Source organism: Ctenocephalides felis, unplaced genomic scaffold, assembly GCF_003426905.1.
Source record: "Ctenocephalides felis isolate EL2017-DRISC unplaced genomic scaffold, ASM342690v1 CF-g0.4_SCAFFOLD_01886, whole genome shotgun sequence".
In the NCBI taxonomy this organism is placed as follows: Eukaryota; Metazoa; Arthropoda; class Insecta; order Siphonaptera; family Pulicidae; genus Ctenocephalides; species Ctenocephalides felis.
In genome coordinates this window covers 131891933-131907506 of record NW_020538040.1, presented here as the reverse complement: position 1 = coordinate 131907506, position 15574 = coordinate 131891933, and the positions used below count along the sequence as shown (strand labels likewise).

The 15574-nt window shown below is 30.9% G+C and overlaps 1 protein-coding gene and 1 non-coding gene across 2 annotated transcripts; one reads left to right on the top strand and one right to left on the bottom strand.

Moving 5' to 3' along the window:
- Positions 1-1562: 1562 nt before the first annotated feature.
- LOC113376856 (lutropin-choriogonadotropic hormone receptor-like) lies at positions 1563-14743 on the top strand. Its single transcript, XM_026616931.1, has 12 exons — positions 1563-1622; positions 2166-2309; positions 2375-2446; positions 2886-3012; positions 3075-3243; positions 3491-3670; positions 3784-5025; positions 9074-9145; positions 9850-9955; positions 10060-10220; positions 14473-14567; positions 14633-14743. The coding sequence occupies exons 2-12, from the start codon at positions 2218-2220 to the stop codon at positions 14720-14722; spliced, it is 2406 nt and encodes an 801-aa protein (XP_026472716.1). The 5' UTR covers positions 1563-1622; positions 2166-2217; the 3' UTR covers positions 14723-14743.
- Positions 11906-12012, bottom strand: LOC113378900. Its single transcript, XR_003367247.1, has one exon. It is a non-coding gene; the product is annotated as a U6 spliceosomal RNA (small nuclear RNA).
- Positions 14744-15574: the final 831 nt, after the last annotated feature.

Sequence of the window (15574 nt, the reverse complement as noted above, 5' to 3'; positions counted from 1 at the left end):
AAATACATATATCTTAGGGCGGGTCCGTTTAAAAGTCGCTTAAGCACATATGATTTTCGGATACTAGGGATCAAAATAAAACACTCTGCTGAAGAAACGATACCTCTAAAATTAATTCTGATGTCCCGTGTATTGACCCAAAGATAAGGGTTGAATTTTGAAAAATTCCGTTTTAACCTATTTAGAGTGCTCCAATCGCGTCCAAATGTATAATAATCCCCAACTAACTTTGAAAGGCCGATCCACCCATGCCTATGGTTCACCCCCTGGGAGCTCTCTTCTAGAGGTCTTCCATACAAAAATTGCAAAAAATCATCGTTTTTGGTATTTTACTCAGCAAAAAAGGTGTTTTAAACCACTTTTTTCAGATATTAATTTATATACACACAAAAAGCTTTTTCACAAAAATAATTATTAAAATTCTTGGTTTCAATTTTTCTAATGCATTTTGTCTGTGTGTGCGTTTCTATGCTAGCTGTTATGCGGCGATGATATTAGAGAGCCGTGCAAAATTTTTCCTACTTGAAACAAAAAAAAAACTTCGAACAATAATTTATAAGTTTTACAAAGTTTTATTCACATATGTTATGATTAAATAAATTTTATAATAAAAATTAATCGCTGATTTTAGTCATGTTCAAGTACCCAAAATGATGCAACTTTTGTATAGTAAACCTCTAAAGGGAGGTCGCAGGGGGTGAACCATAGGCATGAGTAGATCGGCTTTCCAAAGTTACTGGGAGTCGGTCATACATCTGGATACTATTGGGGCGCTCAAAATGAGCCAAAACAAGATTTTTCAAAATTTGACCCAACCTTTGGGTGAATGCATGGGACATCAGAATTCATTTTAGAGATATGGCTTCTTCGGCAAAGTATCTTATTTTGATCCCTAGCCTACGAAAATGTTATGTGCCTATGCGACTTTTTTTTACCCATACAAATTGAATCGTCCTAATATAATAATACTATAATGCCGGATAGGCGTTGTCCTGTACCCGCATCTACAATTAAAAAGTTCCAAACTTTTTAATATTCTAATTCTTTTTAAATTACTATTTACACCGAAATGTATATATGTACATCAATATGATTGATGTTAAATGTAGAACTGCTTTAAATAAAATAATGAGTCTCAATTCTCACACTTAACTCTTTTTATACTGTAAAATCAAAATCAGCCACAGAAAACCATATAACATATATCAAACAAACAAATATCGAAATATGTTCATTAAAATTTAAACTTCACTGATTTTTGAGATATCAGCGCTGGACCTTTTTACCCGCGGATCTTTAAGCCCCGTTCTACTCTTCTCAAGTATTTAAATTTAAATTCATCCACATATTTGATTTCTTGTTTTACCGATTTTTTTAAAATATCATCTCTTTCCTACATTCTCATTTGTCAATTCATCGATTCCGTTTTCTAATTCGGATTCAGTTTTCATTAACGTATTTATGTAAATGAATTGTATAAAATTAACTAAAATATTACATATTATCAAAAGTTGGTTAAATAAATATAAATTACTATTTGTTATTTTGAATTACAGGGACTTGAAATCTAATAGACTGAACTCTTTGCCTAATCTAGCTGCCTGTCAAAATTTGCGAGTTCTGTAAGTTGATTAAAATATTATTAATTATAAAATGAATTATTATTATAATCTTTATCGCAATGTCTTCTTTCTTCGGAGTTATACTTTTGGAACAGAATTTGTATTTATAAAAATTAAAATTTATTTTGAAAGAAATGAGAAACTAGATGAAGTTATTCAATTCACAACTCAAGCAATATTTACTTGTATTATAGATTTTTTTTATTATATCTATATTTCAGAGTGCATTCTTCATTTCAGGTTATCTCAGAACTTGACGTCGAGCCGAAACAGTAAAAAACTACTTTTTTAAATTGACACTTAAAAGCTCATAATTTCCAATCAACGTGAGATAATTTTTAAATATTTTTTAGGACAGTTAAGGTCAATACTATCATCCCGTCTTGGCATGACATTAAGTTCTGGGACACTCTGTATAAATTTAAATTTATTTTAGTACTGAGGGAGCATTACTCTAATAATTAACCTACAAGATAACGATGCTTTATGCTCTATATTCTAATTTTTGAAAAAAATTATTTGTATTTTGTTAAAACATTTTAGTGATCTTAGCAGCAACAAGATAAAAGATTTGGACGGCACACCCTTTAGAAACATGGGCCAATTACACGATTTACTATTAGCTCATAATGATATAAAATCCATAACTAAAGATGATTTTATTGGTTTGAACAAGCTACAAGTGCTGTAAGTAATGTTTTTACAACTTCTGCATTAAGTTTAGTCCCTAATTTTGATATTAAATTTTGCAGAAATATGGAAGGAAACAAAATAGAGTATATAGACCCAGAAGCATTTGTGAACTTTCAACAGCTAGAAGATTTGTGAGTGATTAAAATAAATTGTTTAATTATATATAAGGCTTTTTTATAAGTTGAAATGGAAAAATACATTCTTAAGTATTATTATATCTTCAAACATATTATATTGAGAAAATGTTAAGAATTGATTTCATAGGCTGATGACCGTTAAAATACTTGAGAACAAAATGAATATTTGGTTTTTCTGCCTGGAAATAAAACTAAATTTTTGTTTCCAATTATATACATGACTCGCCTTAAATTCCTTATTTTTTGAAAATGCTATAAAAAAACTAATCAATATTTCCTCAAATTTATTTTTTTATTTGAGAGTACAATAATTCTGGATAAGAGAATATAATTTAATTCAAGCTGCTGCCTTGAATAGCCATTCAGTAGCTTATACTATCGGTCCTATTTTTAAGTATGTATTAAAATATTAATAAAAAGTTTTTATTTGCAGAAATCTTGGAAATAACATGTTTGCGAAATTGCCTTCGCAGGGATTACAGAAATTACTACATTTGAAAACATTTAATAACGCCAAATTAAAAGAACTGCCAGATCCCGAACATTTTCCTCGAATACAGGTGAATTTTTCTTACCTATGAAACATGAAATGAGTATTGCTTTATTAATTTTAATTTTTTAGAGTTTAATACTTTCTTATGCCTATCATTGCTGTGCATTTTTGCCAATTGTTGCTGAAGTATCGGTTGCGAAAACAAATCTACAAGATTCCATTATATTTCCTATGCCTGACATGGAACTGGACATGAATTTATGGAACAGCAGCCAAACTGATTTGTGGCCGCAATTACGTAAGCATCTTTTAGATTTTATTGTCTCATTTTTAAATCATATATGATTCATATATTGTAATATAATTATTATCGCATCTCTACAAAATGTTAAGAAAAATTAAAAAGAGTAATAATTCAAGCTTAATATTCGAATTAATAGTATTTGAATCATAAATTATTTAACCTTTCTATAATTTATAATCTAAAATACAATATAAAACTTGAATTCACAATTTGGATTACATTCACGATATTTTCATGACAGAAAATTTATCAAACAAGTTTGGAAGTGAAATAACAGAATTGTGGGAAAATTTTGGATCAGATTTTACATATCCTGTTAATCTACCTACTTACGTAGATGAATATTTCCAAGAAGAAAATATGAAGACTGGTTCAGCAAGTGCCATTCCTCCAGGAAACATTCAATGTCTTCCTGTTCCGGGTGAGGTTTAACATTTTGTATTATTAGTTTTTAGAAGTATATAATAACAATTGATTGACATTTTATATCGCGTCAATTCTATCTCAATACTTAGTTTTATTTCATATTTCTAGGTCCATTTCTTCCTTGTGAAGATTTATTCGATTGGTGGTCACTCAGATGCGGCGTATGGGTAGTATTTTTATTATCGATTCTTGGCAACGGAACAGTGGTATTTGTCCTGATGTTTTCTAGATCCAAAATGGATGTACCACGATTTCTAGTATGTAATCTTGCTGCAGCAGACTTTTTCATGGGTATATATTTAGGTCTACTTGCTGTCGTGGATGCATCAACTCTAGGAAAATTCCGTATGTTTGCGATACCTTGGCAGATGTCGTTGGGGTGTCAACTGGCAGGATTCCTTGCCGTTTTATCATCCGAGTTGTCGGTTTATACATTGGCCGTTATAACATTGGAACGAAATTACGCTATCACACATGCAATGCATCTAAATAAAAGGCTCTCGCTGAAACATGCCGGTTATATTATGACTGTGGGTTGGATGTTCGCGCTTGCTATGGCATTGCTTCCATTATTTGGTGTATCAGATTACAGAAAATTCGCAATCTGTCTACCATTTGAAACAACGGATCGTGCAAGTTTAACATATGTTGTGTTTTTGATGTTTATCAACGGTTTGGCTTTTCTTATATTGATGGGATGTTACTTAAAGATGTACTGCGCTATTAAAGGAAGTCACGCCTGGAATTCTAATGATTCGCGCATTGCTAAACGTATGGCATTATTAGTGTTCACAGATTTTTTGTGTTGGTCACCCATAGCATTTTTTTCATTAACCGCTGTATTCGGTTTACAGTTGATTTCTTTGGAAGAAGCAAAAGTTTTTGCTGTCTTTATACTTCCTTTGAATTCATGTTGTAATCCATTCCTGTATGCAATTTTAACGAAACAATTTAAGAAAGATTGTGTTTTGATCTGCAAAACTATTGAAGAATCTCGAGTGACACGTGGTATAGGTCGTTGTCGACATAGCTCGAATTTCAGCAACCGCCATACGCCAGCCAATACAAATAGTCTTGTAGAACGCTCTTCGCGTGACGCTCCACCACTGAATGCTCACACCTGCGGCTGTGCCGTTAAATTGCTTTGTGACTCAGCACCGCAGGAACGCAAGCCACAACCTTTAGGATTGATAGACAAAGCCCGACGTTATCTATGCTCTGCACGTAACTCTGATACGGGCAGTAATCGATATGCGTATCAGATTGCCGAAATTCAACAAAAACAGCATAAAAGAACAGGTTCTTTATCTAGCGATAATTTCAGTTCATCGCGTTCAAACTCTTGGCGTCAAACAAGAACGCACAAATGTGGAATTCCATTGAGGCTGCTGGACCCGCGAAAGAGAGCGGCTTCGTGGATAGTAACACGTAAATTATCACAAGATTCAAACCTGTCGAGCTCCCGGAACGATTCCAGCGGATCGGCGACGACTGCCAGCACGTCAACATGGCGAGTGTCACGTTCCAGTACGGGCAGTGCGACACCAGCTACTGCCGCACCGGAGCCTCGTGTCAAACCGCGCCTGGTTCGCCAAGCGGCCATTCAAGACGAGCCATCAGACACGCCGCGTTTGGCATTACGTGCTTTAGCTACAATTCCGTCCGCTGCCGAAAGCAGTTTGCAAGTCGACGATGATTACAATATCGGCACTTTCCCCGAACAGAACAACGCCGGCGCTCCATTCTACGCTGTAATGTATGGGTCGGGAGCGCCCGCAGCCCTTTTAGCTAAAGATAAGCGGCCTACGGGAATAAGACAATAAGGCTAGAAGATCTATTCCACTGCTGACAAGAAACTGGCAACATACCAGATACTCTATCCAATTAAAAACATTCATTGGTCGTTGAGACTAGTGAAGGTCTATTTTACTTTATATTGACAAATATTCTAAAGTAATGATAGTAATTGTTAAACGGTTATTTGTGCCTAATAACTACTATTAAATTTATTCATTTCGAGTTACTAATTTAATTCTTATTATGGGGAAAACTAGCAATGTGCAAGTTACAGTTTGGTATTTCAAAATCCAAAAAAGAATATTTTATTGCTAAAGTTGCCAGATTTCTTACTTCTATTACTTCTTTCTGAAATAAATGCTCACTGATTTTACTGTGAGAACGTGATAATCGTGCCCGACACGCAAACCATGACAAATAATGCGATCGCATTCATATTATATAATCTCTTTATATTATATGATAAATATATGTTAGTAAAGAATAGATTCATTATATATTAGAAATATGAATTTCAAAAATATATAATATACATATATACGTTTTGTAAAATATTTATTGTAAATTATAAAAGTGTACGTGGGTGACTGGTTTGATAGAATGTGGTATGTTAAATGATATAAACTTCCAGATTAATATTTTGAAAATATCATATATATACAGATATATAAATATATTCGTTGTTTTTTATTTCACTATTAAACTGTAAATTATTGTGATTTAATAAAATCATAACATTGAAATGCCTCATACTGATATTTATTACAGGAGAGTTGGTCATAACAATCTAATAATAAAACTTATATTTTTAGTTTCTCAGAGTTTCCAACAAACATTGAGAACCAACAACCACTAAAACCTGCTGATTTTAAAAATGACTATGTATTGCTTTAACAAAACAATCCAGTGCGTGTGCGAATATCTTATTTTAAAACTTAGTGCAAAATAAGTATAGTCAAGATATAGTTATTTCGTAATGAAAGTGAAAACACATAACAATTCTATATAACAGTTAATTAGTCAGATTTGCGATATAATTTATTGTTTGCTTTTAATGAGCAAGTTAATTTGGATTTTGCACACCAGTTTCGATAAAAAATCTATAATTTCCTCGTTTTATTAATATTTTTAAGGAATAACTTCATTTTACCAAATGTATTATATACATTTAATTAATAACATAAATATATAATATTCAATATTACAGTAAAATTTATACTTTCTACATTCTATGGTTACTTAATTTTTTAACTTCCCGTGAGGTAAGTTATTGTAATCGTCCAAAAATCGAAATTGAAAATTTTTATATTTCTTCACGTTTTGAAGGTTTCTGAACATTTTGGCATAATTCAGAAAAAATGGATGTGTGTGTGTGTATGTATGTATGGATAAAAAAATTTGTCCACGTTTTCGGGTACACGGATCAACCGATGTGAATGATTAAAAAAATTCGATTCCTATTGATAGAAAAAAAGAATGCAGAAAATAGAAATCGAGTTTTTGAGAGATCGGAGCATCGGATTTAAATGATCCAAAAAACATTCAATTCATGAGAAATGGTGATTAGTTTTTGGCAAAGGCAGGTCGAGCGGTTTTGGAGATACAGAGCTATATGTGCAAAATATTGCAGTTTTTGAGAGAATTAAGCGTGCGATTTGAATGATTCAAAAAACTTTCTGCTTGTTTTAACAATATAATTGCTTTTGGAAAAAAAATTGTTTCAATTTTTTTACTTTTATTTCTTTTTCTTTTTTTCAAAAAAAATTTTTTTTGTATATCGAAAATCATTCAGATTTTAATTGTAATTCTGATTTAAGTTCTAATATACTTTAAACAAATATTTTCAACTTTGCAATTCAGTTTATATAATTCTTATAGATATTAGACGATGTTACAGTATTTATTTATAATAATCGATTTGAAAACATTTAAAATTCCTCGAACATTTCGTTACGGTACGGGAAGTTTCAGTAATTTGCCTTAAGGCACGATGCCATACACACCACTAGTTTTTTTTTTTTTAATTTAATTTAAGGTTTTAGACATGTGAAGATATAGTCTACAAATTGTCTACAACATAAAACTATAATCTATACTACTTTAATGAATGCAAAATATCCCGTTGTTTATATTAAAATATAATACATGACTTATATTCATAAATGTACGATAACTCTAGACAACATAACAATACCATTTTTACAGGAGAAGTTTAGGTTTTCATCAAAAAATCCGATTTGCTAATTTTATGTTTTCTCGATGTTTCAAACCATTCTGAATCCAATAAGACCAAATTTGAAAAAAAGTATGTGTGTGTGTGAAGAGATTTTTTACCATAAGGCGTAAGCCCTTCGATGTATCTCGATCAGGGCTATTGTATCTCGTTCATTGACTATTGTGCGACGATCGTCCAAGCCGTTTCTTTATAAATAGCAGAAAAGTGAAACAAATTTCGTCCACGTTTTAGCCCGCAATTTTGAAAATTTAAAAACCGTTAAAAAGATATTGGTTGAGAATCATGCTGATTAGTTTTTGGTTAGATCGGCCGGGCCGTTTTCTTGTAATAAAGTGTTAAAAAAAAAATCGGCGATTTTTATTATTTTTTTTTTTTTTGGCGGTAGATAGCATAATCTTATAGATTATACACGATCAGGTCCTACGACATTTGTCAAAATTAGACCTTTCGTTTACTCAAAAACGCCTGAACCGATTTCAGAAATTTAAAAGCCATTTGATGTATCTCAATGAGGACTATCGTTTCTCAGTTTTGTGCGACGATCGGCCGAGACGTTTTCTTGTAATTAACTGTTGAAAAAAATTTAAGCCGATTTTCATGGAATTTTTTTTGGCGATATATATCATTGTCTTATAGAACTTACTGAAATATTACGGCCTTACGGCAAGTAGTTTAATTTTAAAATTTCATAAAGTTAAAGAAAATGAGTAGTTTTTTTGACATTTGTAAAATTAAAATTAGACGATTTACTTGGTATAACGATAGAGTACTTGGTCTTAATAAACATACTAAACCATTAAAGTCCTATAGAAACTGGTTCAATTATAAAAAAATATTGAATTTTGAAAATTTGCGTTTAGAAAATACTCCGAGTTAACGTGTTTGTTGGTTTTCAATTATTGGTAATAAATCCACTCGGAATATTTTCAATCACTCCTAAATTAATTTATTTTTTATTGATTAAGTCGATTATTTACACATATCGGGAAATTCGTGTGCCTCAAGGCAAAATACCAATACCAACTAGTTCAGTAGTTAATTTCAGTATATATATTTGAAAAAACGCAAATGCCATTCCCTTTTTTCCCTGCTATGGCAACACCAATATACTTTCACAATTTGACAGGTTTGTGCCAATGTTTGACAGTTGCCGAGAAATATGTAATCAATTTGTAAAAAAAAAGTTAGAAATATTATTAGAAATATATGTATTATAATATAAGCTGGTGAAAAATGTCACATCATTCAGAGTTAGTATTTTTGATTCGTATTATATGAATTTTATTTATTTTATTATATTATATATATTTTATTACATATATATGCATGTGTGTATAGGATATGTGGTTTCTTTAAACTAAAATTGTTCTAGATTGAAAATATATGGAGGAGCTTTAGTTTGTGAAGACAGCCATTTAGAAGGAAAAATTACTATTGGTAAGGGAAATTAAATAAAATAATACACCGTATTCGTTAAATAATGTCTTTGTAGAAGAGACGTAATTAAATAAAATAATACATTACAGTAGAAACTCGATTAACCAGACTAATTGTTGTCGATGGGCATTCGAATAATCGAAAATCCGGATAATCGAATGTATGAAGAATAATGTTTTGTATTCGTTAAAAATAACAAATATATACATAGAAATAAAAAATATCAATGTTTATTAAGAAATTAACACTTTCTTATGTATGTACATACATAGTTTCTTAGATCGCATTATATACAAATACTAAACTGCAGCATTAATCATGCACAAATTTGAATTGTAGGTATGTACATACATATAAATTGGTCGCGGTTGGTAGTCCGGATAATCACGAATCCGTACAACTGAGGTCCGGAAAAACGAGGTTCTACTGTATATTCATTTAATTTATGTTTTAGTAGAGAAAATGTAATACTTGTAAATTATTCTAATGAATACAAATTTGTCAATACTAAATAGATTTGTTAGTTGTAAAAAATTAAATCTTAAGTAAAATTTTATCACCTTTTATGTAAATTAATTAAATTAAAATTAGTTTTTAATGTTATTTTATGATGTTTTTTAGGCAAATATAAATTTATTTTATTATATGGTAGGCTTCATGCTAATAATATAAAATTATTATTTTCAATTTAACTAATTTTGCAGGAGTTGGTTGTGTATTACACCCCAAAGCGTGCATTATAGCATCAGCGGGACCAGTGGTTCTTGGTGATAATTGTATTGTAGAAGAATATGCTTCCATAATCTATAAGTAATTTTACTAATCATTATATATTTGTACTATATATATATATATATATATATATATATTATTTCCTTTTTATAATAATCATATATCATATGAATGTTTTACAGATCAACTGATGGTAAACCAGCACCACCTTTAATAATTGGATCAAATAATGTTTTTGAAGTGGGCTGTACTGTTTATTCACATGAAATTGGTGAAAATAACATATTTGAGATTAAATGTGTTGTTGGATCAGGGATAAGGATTAAAAACAAATGTGTTATAGGTACGTAGATAAAATTTAAGTAAGCTTCGAGTACCAAAGCATGATAAGTTTCTGAGACAGAGGTTTCTGATCATTTTGGCAAGAAATGGATGTGTGTGTGTGTGTGTTTTGTATTTTTTCGCCTAGACATGCCTTTGCCAAAAACTAATCAGCACATCTCCTTGTCAATAGGAATCGAATATTTTTTTGAACAATTCAAATCGGTTGATCCGCCTGCAAAATTGTATCCATACACACACACACACACATTCATTTTTTCTAAGGTATGCCAAAATGTTCAGAAGCCTCTGAAGCATGAAGATATGCATAAAATTTTTATTTTCAATTTTTGGAGGATTATTTTGTTTTTCAATCAAAATTTTTTCTTTGAATATTGATATGAAAATAATTAGGATTTGAATTTTAATTCTAGCTAAAGTTTTAAAGCTCACCAATATATTTCAAATAAATAATTTTAACTTTGCTCTTCACTTTATATAATTTTTATAATTTTTTTTTTTTTATTTATATAGAAGTTGTGTGTGATTTATATTTCATGCCGAATATGAATCAATCTCATATTTATTATTTATTTTTTTGTATACTTTATTACTTTTTCTTACAATTTTACATACTTAATATACTTTTCTTTCTTTTTAACATACTTAATACACTTTTCTTACATTCATTTTACTTTTTCTTACGTACATTTTAACTTGTTCTTACGTATTACATACGAGGTGTGTTCAAAAAGTACCCGGAATTACTAATAATTAAATTTCGCGGGTCTGGAGTGTCTGATTGTCAAAATTTTTTTTTTATTGTGTTGGTATACATGCCCCTAAAGTATGATGAAATTTTCAGCTATATTCACTGTTTACTTTGTCTGTGGTAGTCGCTAAGGTTCGACGTGTTTTTCTGAGCTCGGCGATTTTTACAATGGAAGAATTGAAAAGTCAAAGAATTTGTATTAAATTTTGCGTAAAAAATGAAATAAAGTGTTGCAAAGTGCAAAAATTCACCAGATATGGCTCCGTGTGACTTTTTCCTATTCCCAAAGTTGAAGAGACCCATGAAAGGACGGCGGTTTTCCTCGATTGAAGAAAATCGCTGAGAGTGCTCAAGGACATATCAAGGGTGCTTCGAAAATTGGAAAAAACGCTGGCATAAGTGTATTATATCTGGGGGGGACTACTTTGAAGGGGACCACATTAATGTAGACGAATAAATAAATATTTTTTTTGAAAAAAACGAAAATTCCGGGTACTTTTTGAACAGACCTCGTACATTTTACTTTTTTCTAACATACTACATGTTTTTTACTTTTTCCTTTTTATTACATATTTTGAATTTTAACTTTGCCCGAAGGTAGAAGACCTTATTGCCTTAATCTCCAACTCAGTCATAGGTGCACCAAGCCATAGTCCTTTTTCTTTTGTAGTTCAGGGATACAATCCGAGTACCTCTTACTTGTAAGAGGCATGTTGCTACAACAGCTATTGCTCCCCGCTGCATATACGTATGCTGCAGCAATGCTCACGAAAGGCTATTTTCACTTGATATGATATTTTGAAATCTAAGATTTCAAGTGAAAATTTGGTATCAAGCTGCTTCGATACGGAACCGACCGAGGTTGGATTCGAAAACGGGACTAGGATTTGCTAGCCCACGTTCTTACCAAGGGACCACGGCCGGCCTTTTTTAAAAAAAATGTGGAACGCTTCACGGTTTTGCGTGTCATCTTTGCAAAGGGGCCATGCTAATCTTCTCTGTATCGTTCCAATTTTAGTATATGTTCTGTCGAAGTAAGAACATATTGGACAATGTCCTTTATTTTAAATCCGATCAATGCTTTGAAATCCGATTAAATTTTGTTTATTTATTTTTCTGGAAACATATATAAACTTTGTCTTATAATTCATAAACTCTGATATTTTGTCTATAAAATAAGAATAATGAAAGTTACAGTATTTATAATAATCTATTTAGAAGATTTAATTTTTCTTGAATATTTCATTACGGTACGGGAAGTTCCAACAATTTGCCTTGAGGCGAATGCCATACAGCACTAGATCAATTTAGAATTATAGAAAATTAAAATGAAGAAAATTTCCATTTGAAAATAAATGTTAGGGGACGGACAACTCTAGATAGAAACAAATATAATTTTGAAGTAAAAAGAGTTGTATGTATATATATTTTACACTTCCGCATTAAAAAAACTCAAACAAATCAAATTGACCCCAAAACTAGCTGTAAGTGGAATTCTGTCTTAAGGCAATTAGGGCATCGTGCCTTAAGGCAAATTGCTGGAACTTCCCGTACCAAAAATTATTATTTTTTTTAAAAACGATTAACATTTTTGAAAAAAATTTACTTCGAAAAAATAAGATTTTTGACAAACTATAAATTGGACAAAAAATTACTTTTTTTTTTAAATTTTTTTTTTTTTAAAAAAATTTTTTAAATTTTTTTTTTTTGAAAAAAAAAATGTTTTCTTTATTTTGACATATTTTGGAAGATCTGAACTTGTTTTTCAAAGCAATCGCACTGCTTTAACTGCATAGAGACAAAATATAAAGCGCGTATGCGCGGCGTCGCTGTCTAACGGGTAAACATTGATACGGAACCCATAGGAAAATAAACAAAATTTATACTTATTGTTAAAATCTCTATAAAATATCTAAAAATTTGATGTGCATATGTCTAATGATCATTTTTGACCGCCAAATGGCATTTTTTTTTACTTTTTTCGTTAGATCTCCGAAACCGCTAGACCTGCCTTTATGAAAATTTGATCAATTCTTTATCTTGTCAATACAAGTAAAATGTTTTTTGAATTATTAAAATCGGACGCTCCGTTCTCTTAAAAACTGAGTTACCGTTTCCGGTACTTTTTGCCCCGTATTTCCGAAACGGCTAGACCTGCCTTCGCCAAAAACTAATCAGCACGTCTCCTTATCAATACGAATCGAATGTTTTTTGAATTATTCAAATCGGTTGATCCGTGTTCCCGAAATCGTCGACGAAAATTTGTATCCGCACATACATACACACACGCACACACACACACCCACCCACACACACACACACACACACACACACACACACACACACATACATCCATTTTTTCTAAGGTATGCCAAAATGTTCAGAAACCTCTGAAACGTAAAGATATATAAAAATTTTCATTTTCGATTTTTTTGCGATTACTATAACTTACCCTACGGGAAGTTAATTAAGGTTTAGGCTTTTTCTTTAATCTCAAAAATCTGAACTAAAATCATGTCAAAAATAAATGAAATATTCGAGGAATATTAAATATTTTATAAATACTGTAAATTATATATGTTTACAGAAAAGTAAATAAACATAACTTAATCAATCGAATTTAAAATGAAGGACATTGTATGATATTAATAAGAATTATATAAACTGAATTGCAATGTTATAATCTGAATTATTTTCGATATAAAAAAAATATTTTTTGGACATTCAAAAACATTTTCCCAAAAGCAATTGTCTCGTCGACACGAGCAAAAAGTTGTTTGAATCATTCAAATCGGATGACTAGTTTCCTCAAAAATCCTTTTTTTCACTTTTAGCTCCGTATATCCGAAACGGCTGGACTTGCTCTTGCCAAAAATTAATCTGCACATCTCCTTATAAGTAGGAAACGAATGTTTTTTAAACCATTCAAATCGGTCGATCCGTGCGCCCAAAAACGTGGACGAAAAATTGTATCTATACATGCGCACACACATCAATTTTGTCTGTATGCCAAATGTTGACAAACCTTCAAAACGTGAAGAAATGCAAAAAAAATCAATTTTGATTTTTGGACGATTATAACAACTTATCCAGCGGAAAGTTAAAAATCTCTGGAGTGACCAATCTGCCTCTATCACTTGGTTTCAATCAAAATATGCGAAAACCTGTCCGCGGATATGCCTAACAGTTTTCAAAATTTTCACGGTGATCGTGTGTATGGTTCATGAACGCATTGCATAGGACACAGTCACACATACATACATCTATTTTTATATATGGATATGTCTCACAATTTTTAAATGACTTGCCTAACATAAATAAAATATTCAACAATTTATGCCTTCAAAACACCCTAAATCAATTGAATTTTCATCAAATAAATTTCTCCAAAATTTAATCAATTCATTTTGACATTAAATGTATTAAATCCAGGTAAAACTTTAATTTATCATATAGTATTATATCCTTTTCTAAATTAAGTTCATAATCACAATATTTGTAGGTCCAGGCTGTGTATTAGATGGTAAAAGAACTCTCGAAGATAACACAGTGATTTATGGAAATTGCAATCAAAGAGAAGCGATTTATAAACAACCGGTAAATAAATTTAATGAAAACATTTTGAAATCTATCACTGTATTTAATGTTTTTTATATTTACAGTCACAGAATCTTCAACTGGATTTCCTTCGAAAGGTTTTGCCAAATTATCATCATCTGAAAAAAGCTAATGTAGATGTTAAGAGGAAATGATTATTAATTAGGATTTAATGTCAGGCTAGTAATATATTAATATTTATTTGTATTGTGTCGCTTTGTTATTATTGAATAAACTTTTATATTATTTTGATATAGACTGTATATTAAGATTCAATGTACTAATTATTTTTATATAATGTATTTATATTCTAATTATTTTTAGTTAGTTTAATTAAATATTGAAATAACTGAACTTGAATTCAAAATGTCCAGATCAAGATTGTATTTATTAACTTCCTGGAGTTTCTATTTTTACCAGAAAATTCGACTTATTCATTTTATGTTTTTCTCGACGTTTCATTCAAGTCATTCTGATTTATTAACTTCCCGTAGGGCAAGTTATAGTAATCGCAAAAAAATCGAAAATGAAAATTTTTATATATGTACGTTTCAAAGTTTTCTGAATATCTTGGCATACCTTAAAAAAATGAATGAATGTGTGTGTGTGTGTATGTGTGTGTGCGGAAACAAATTTTCGTCGACGATTTCGGGAACACTGATCAACCGATTTGAATAATTCAAAAAACATTCGGTTCGTATTGATAAAGAGACGTGCTGATTAGTTTTTGGCGAAGGCAGGTCTAGCCGTTCCGAAGATACGGGGCAAAAAGTGCCAAAAACAGTAACCCAGTTTTTAAGAGAACGGAGCGGCCGATTTTAATAATTCAAAAAACATTTTACTTGTATTGACAAGATAAAGAATTGATCAAATTTTCATGACGGCAGGTCTAGCGGTTTCGGAGATCTGGCGGTCAAAAATGATCATTAGACATGTGCACAGCAAATTATAACTTACTTTAACATTCCGTCTCTATGCAGTTAAAGCAGTACGATTGCTTTGAAAAA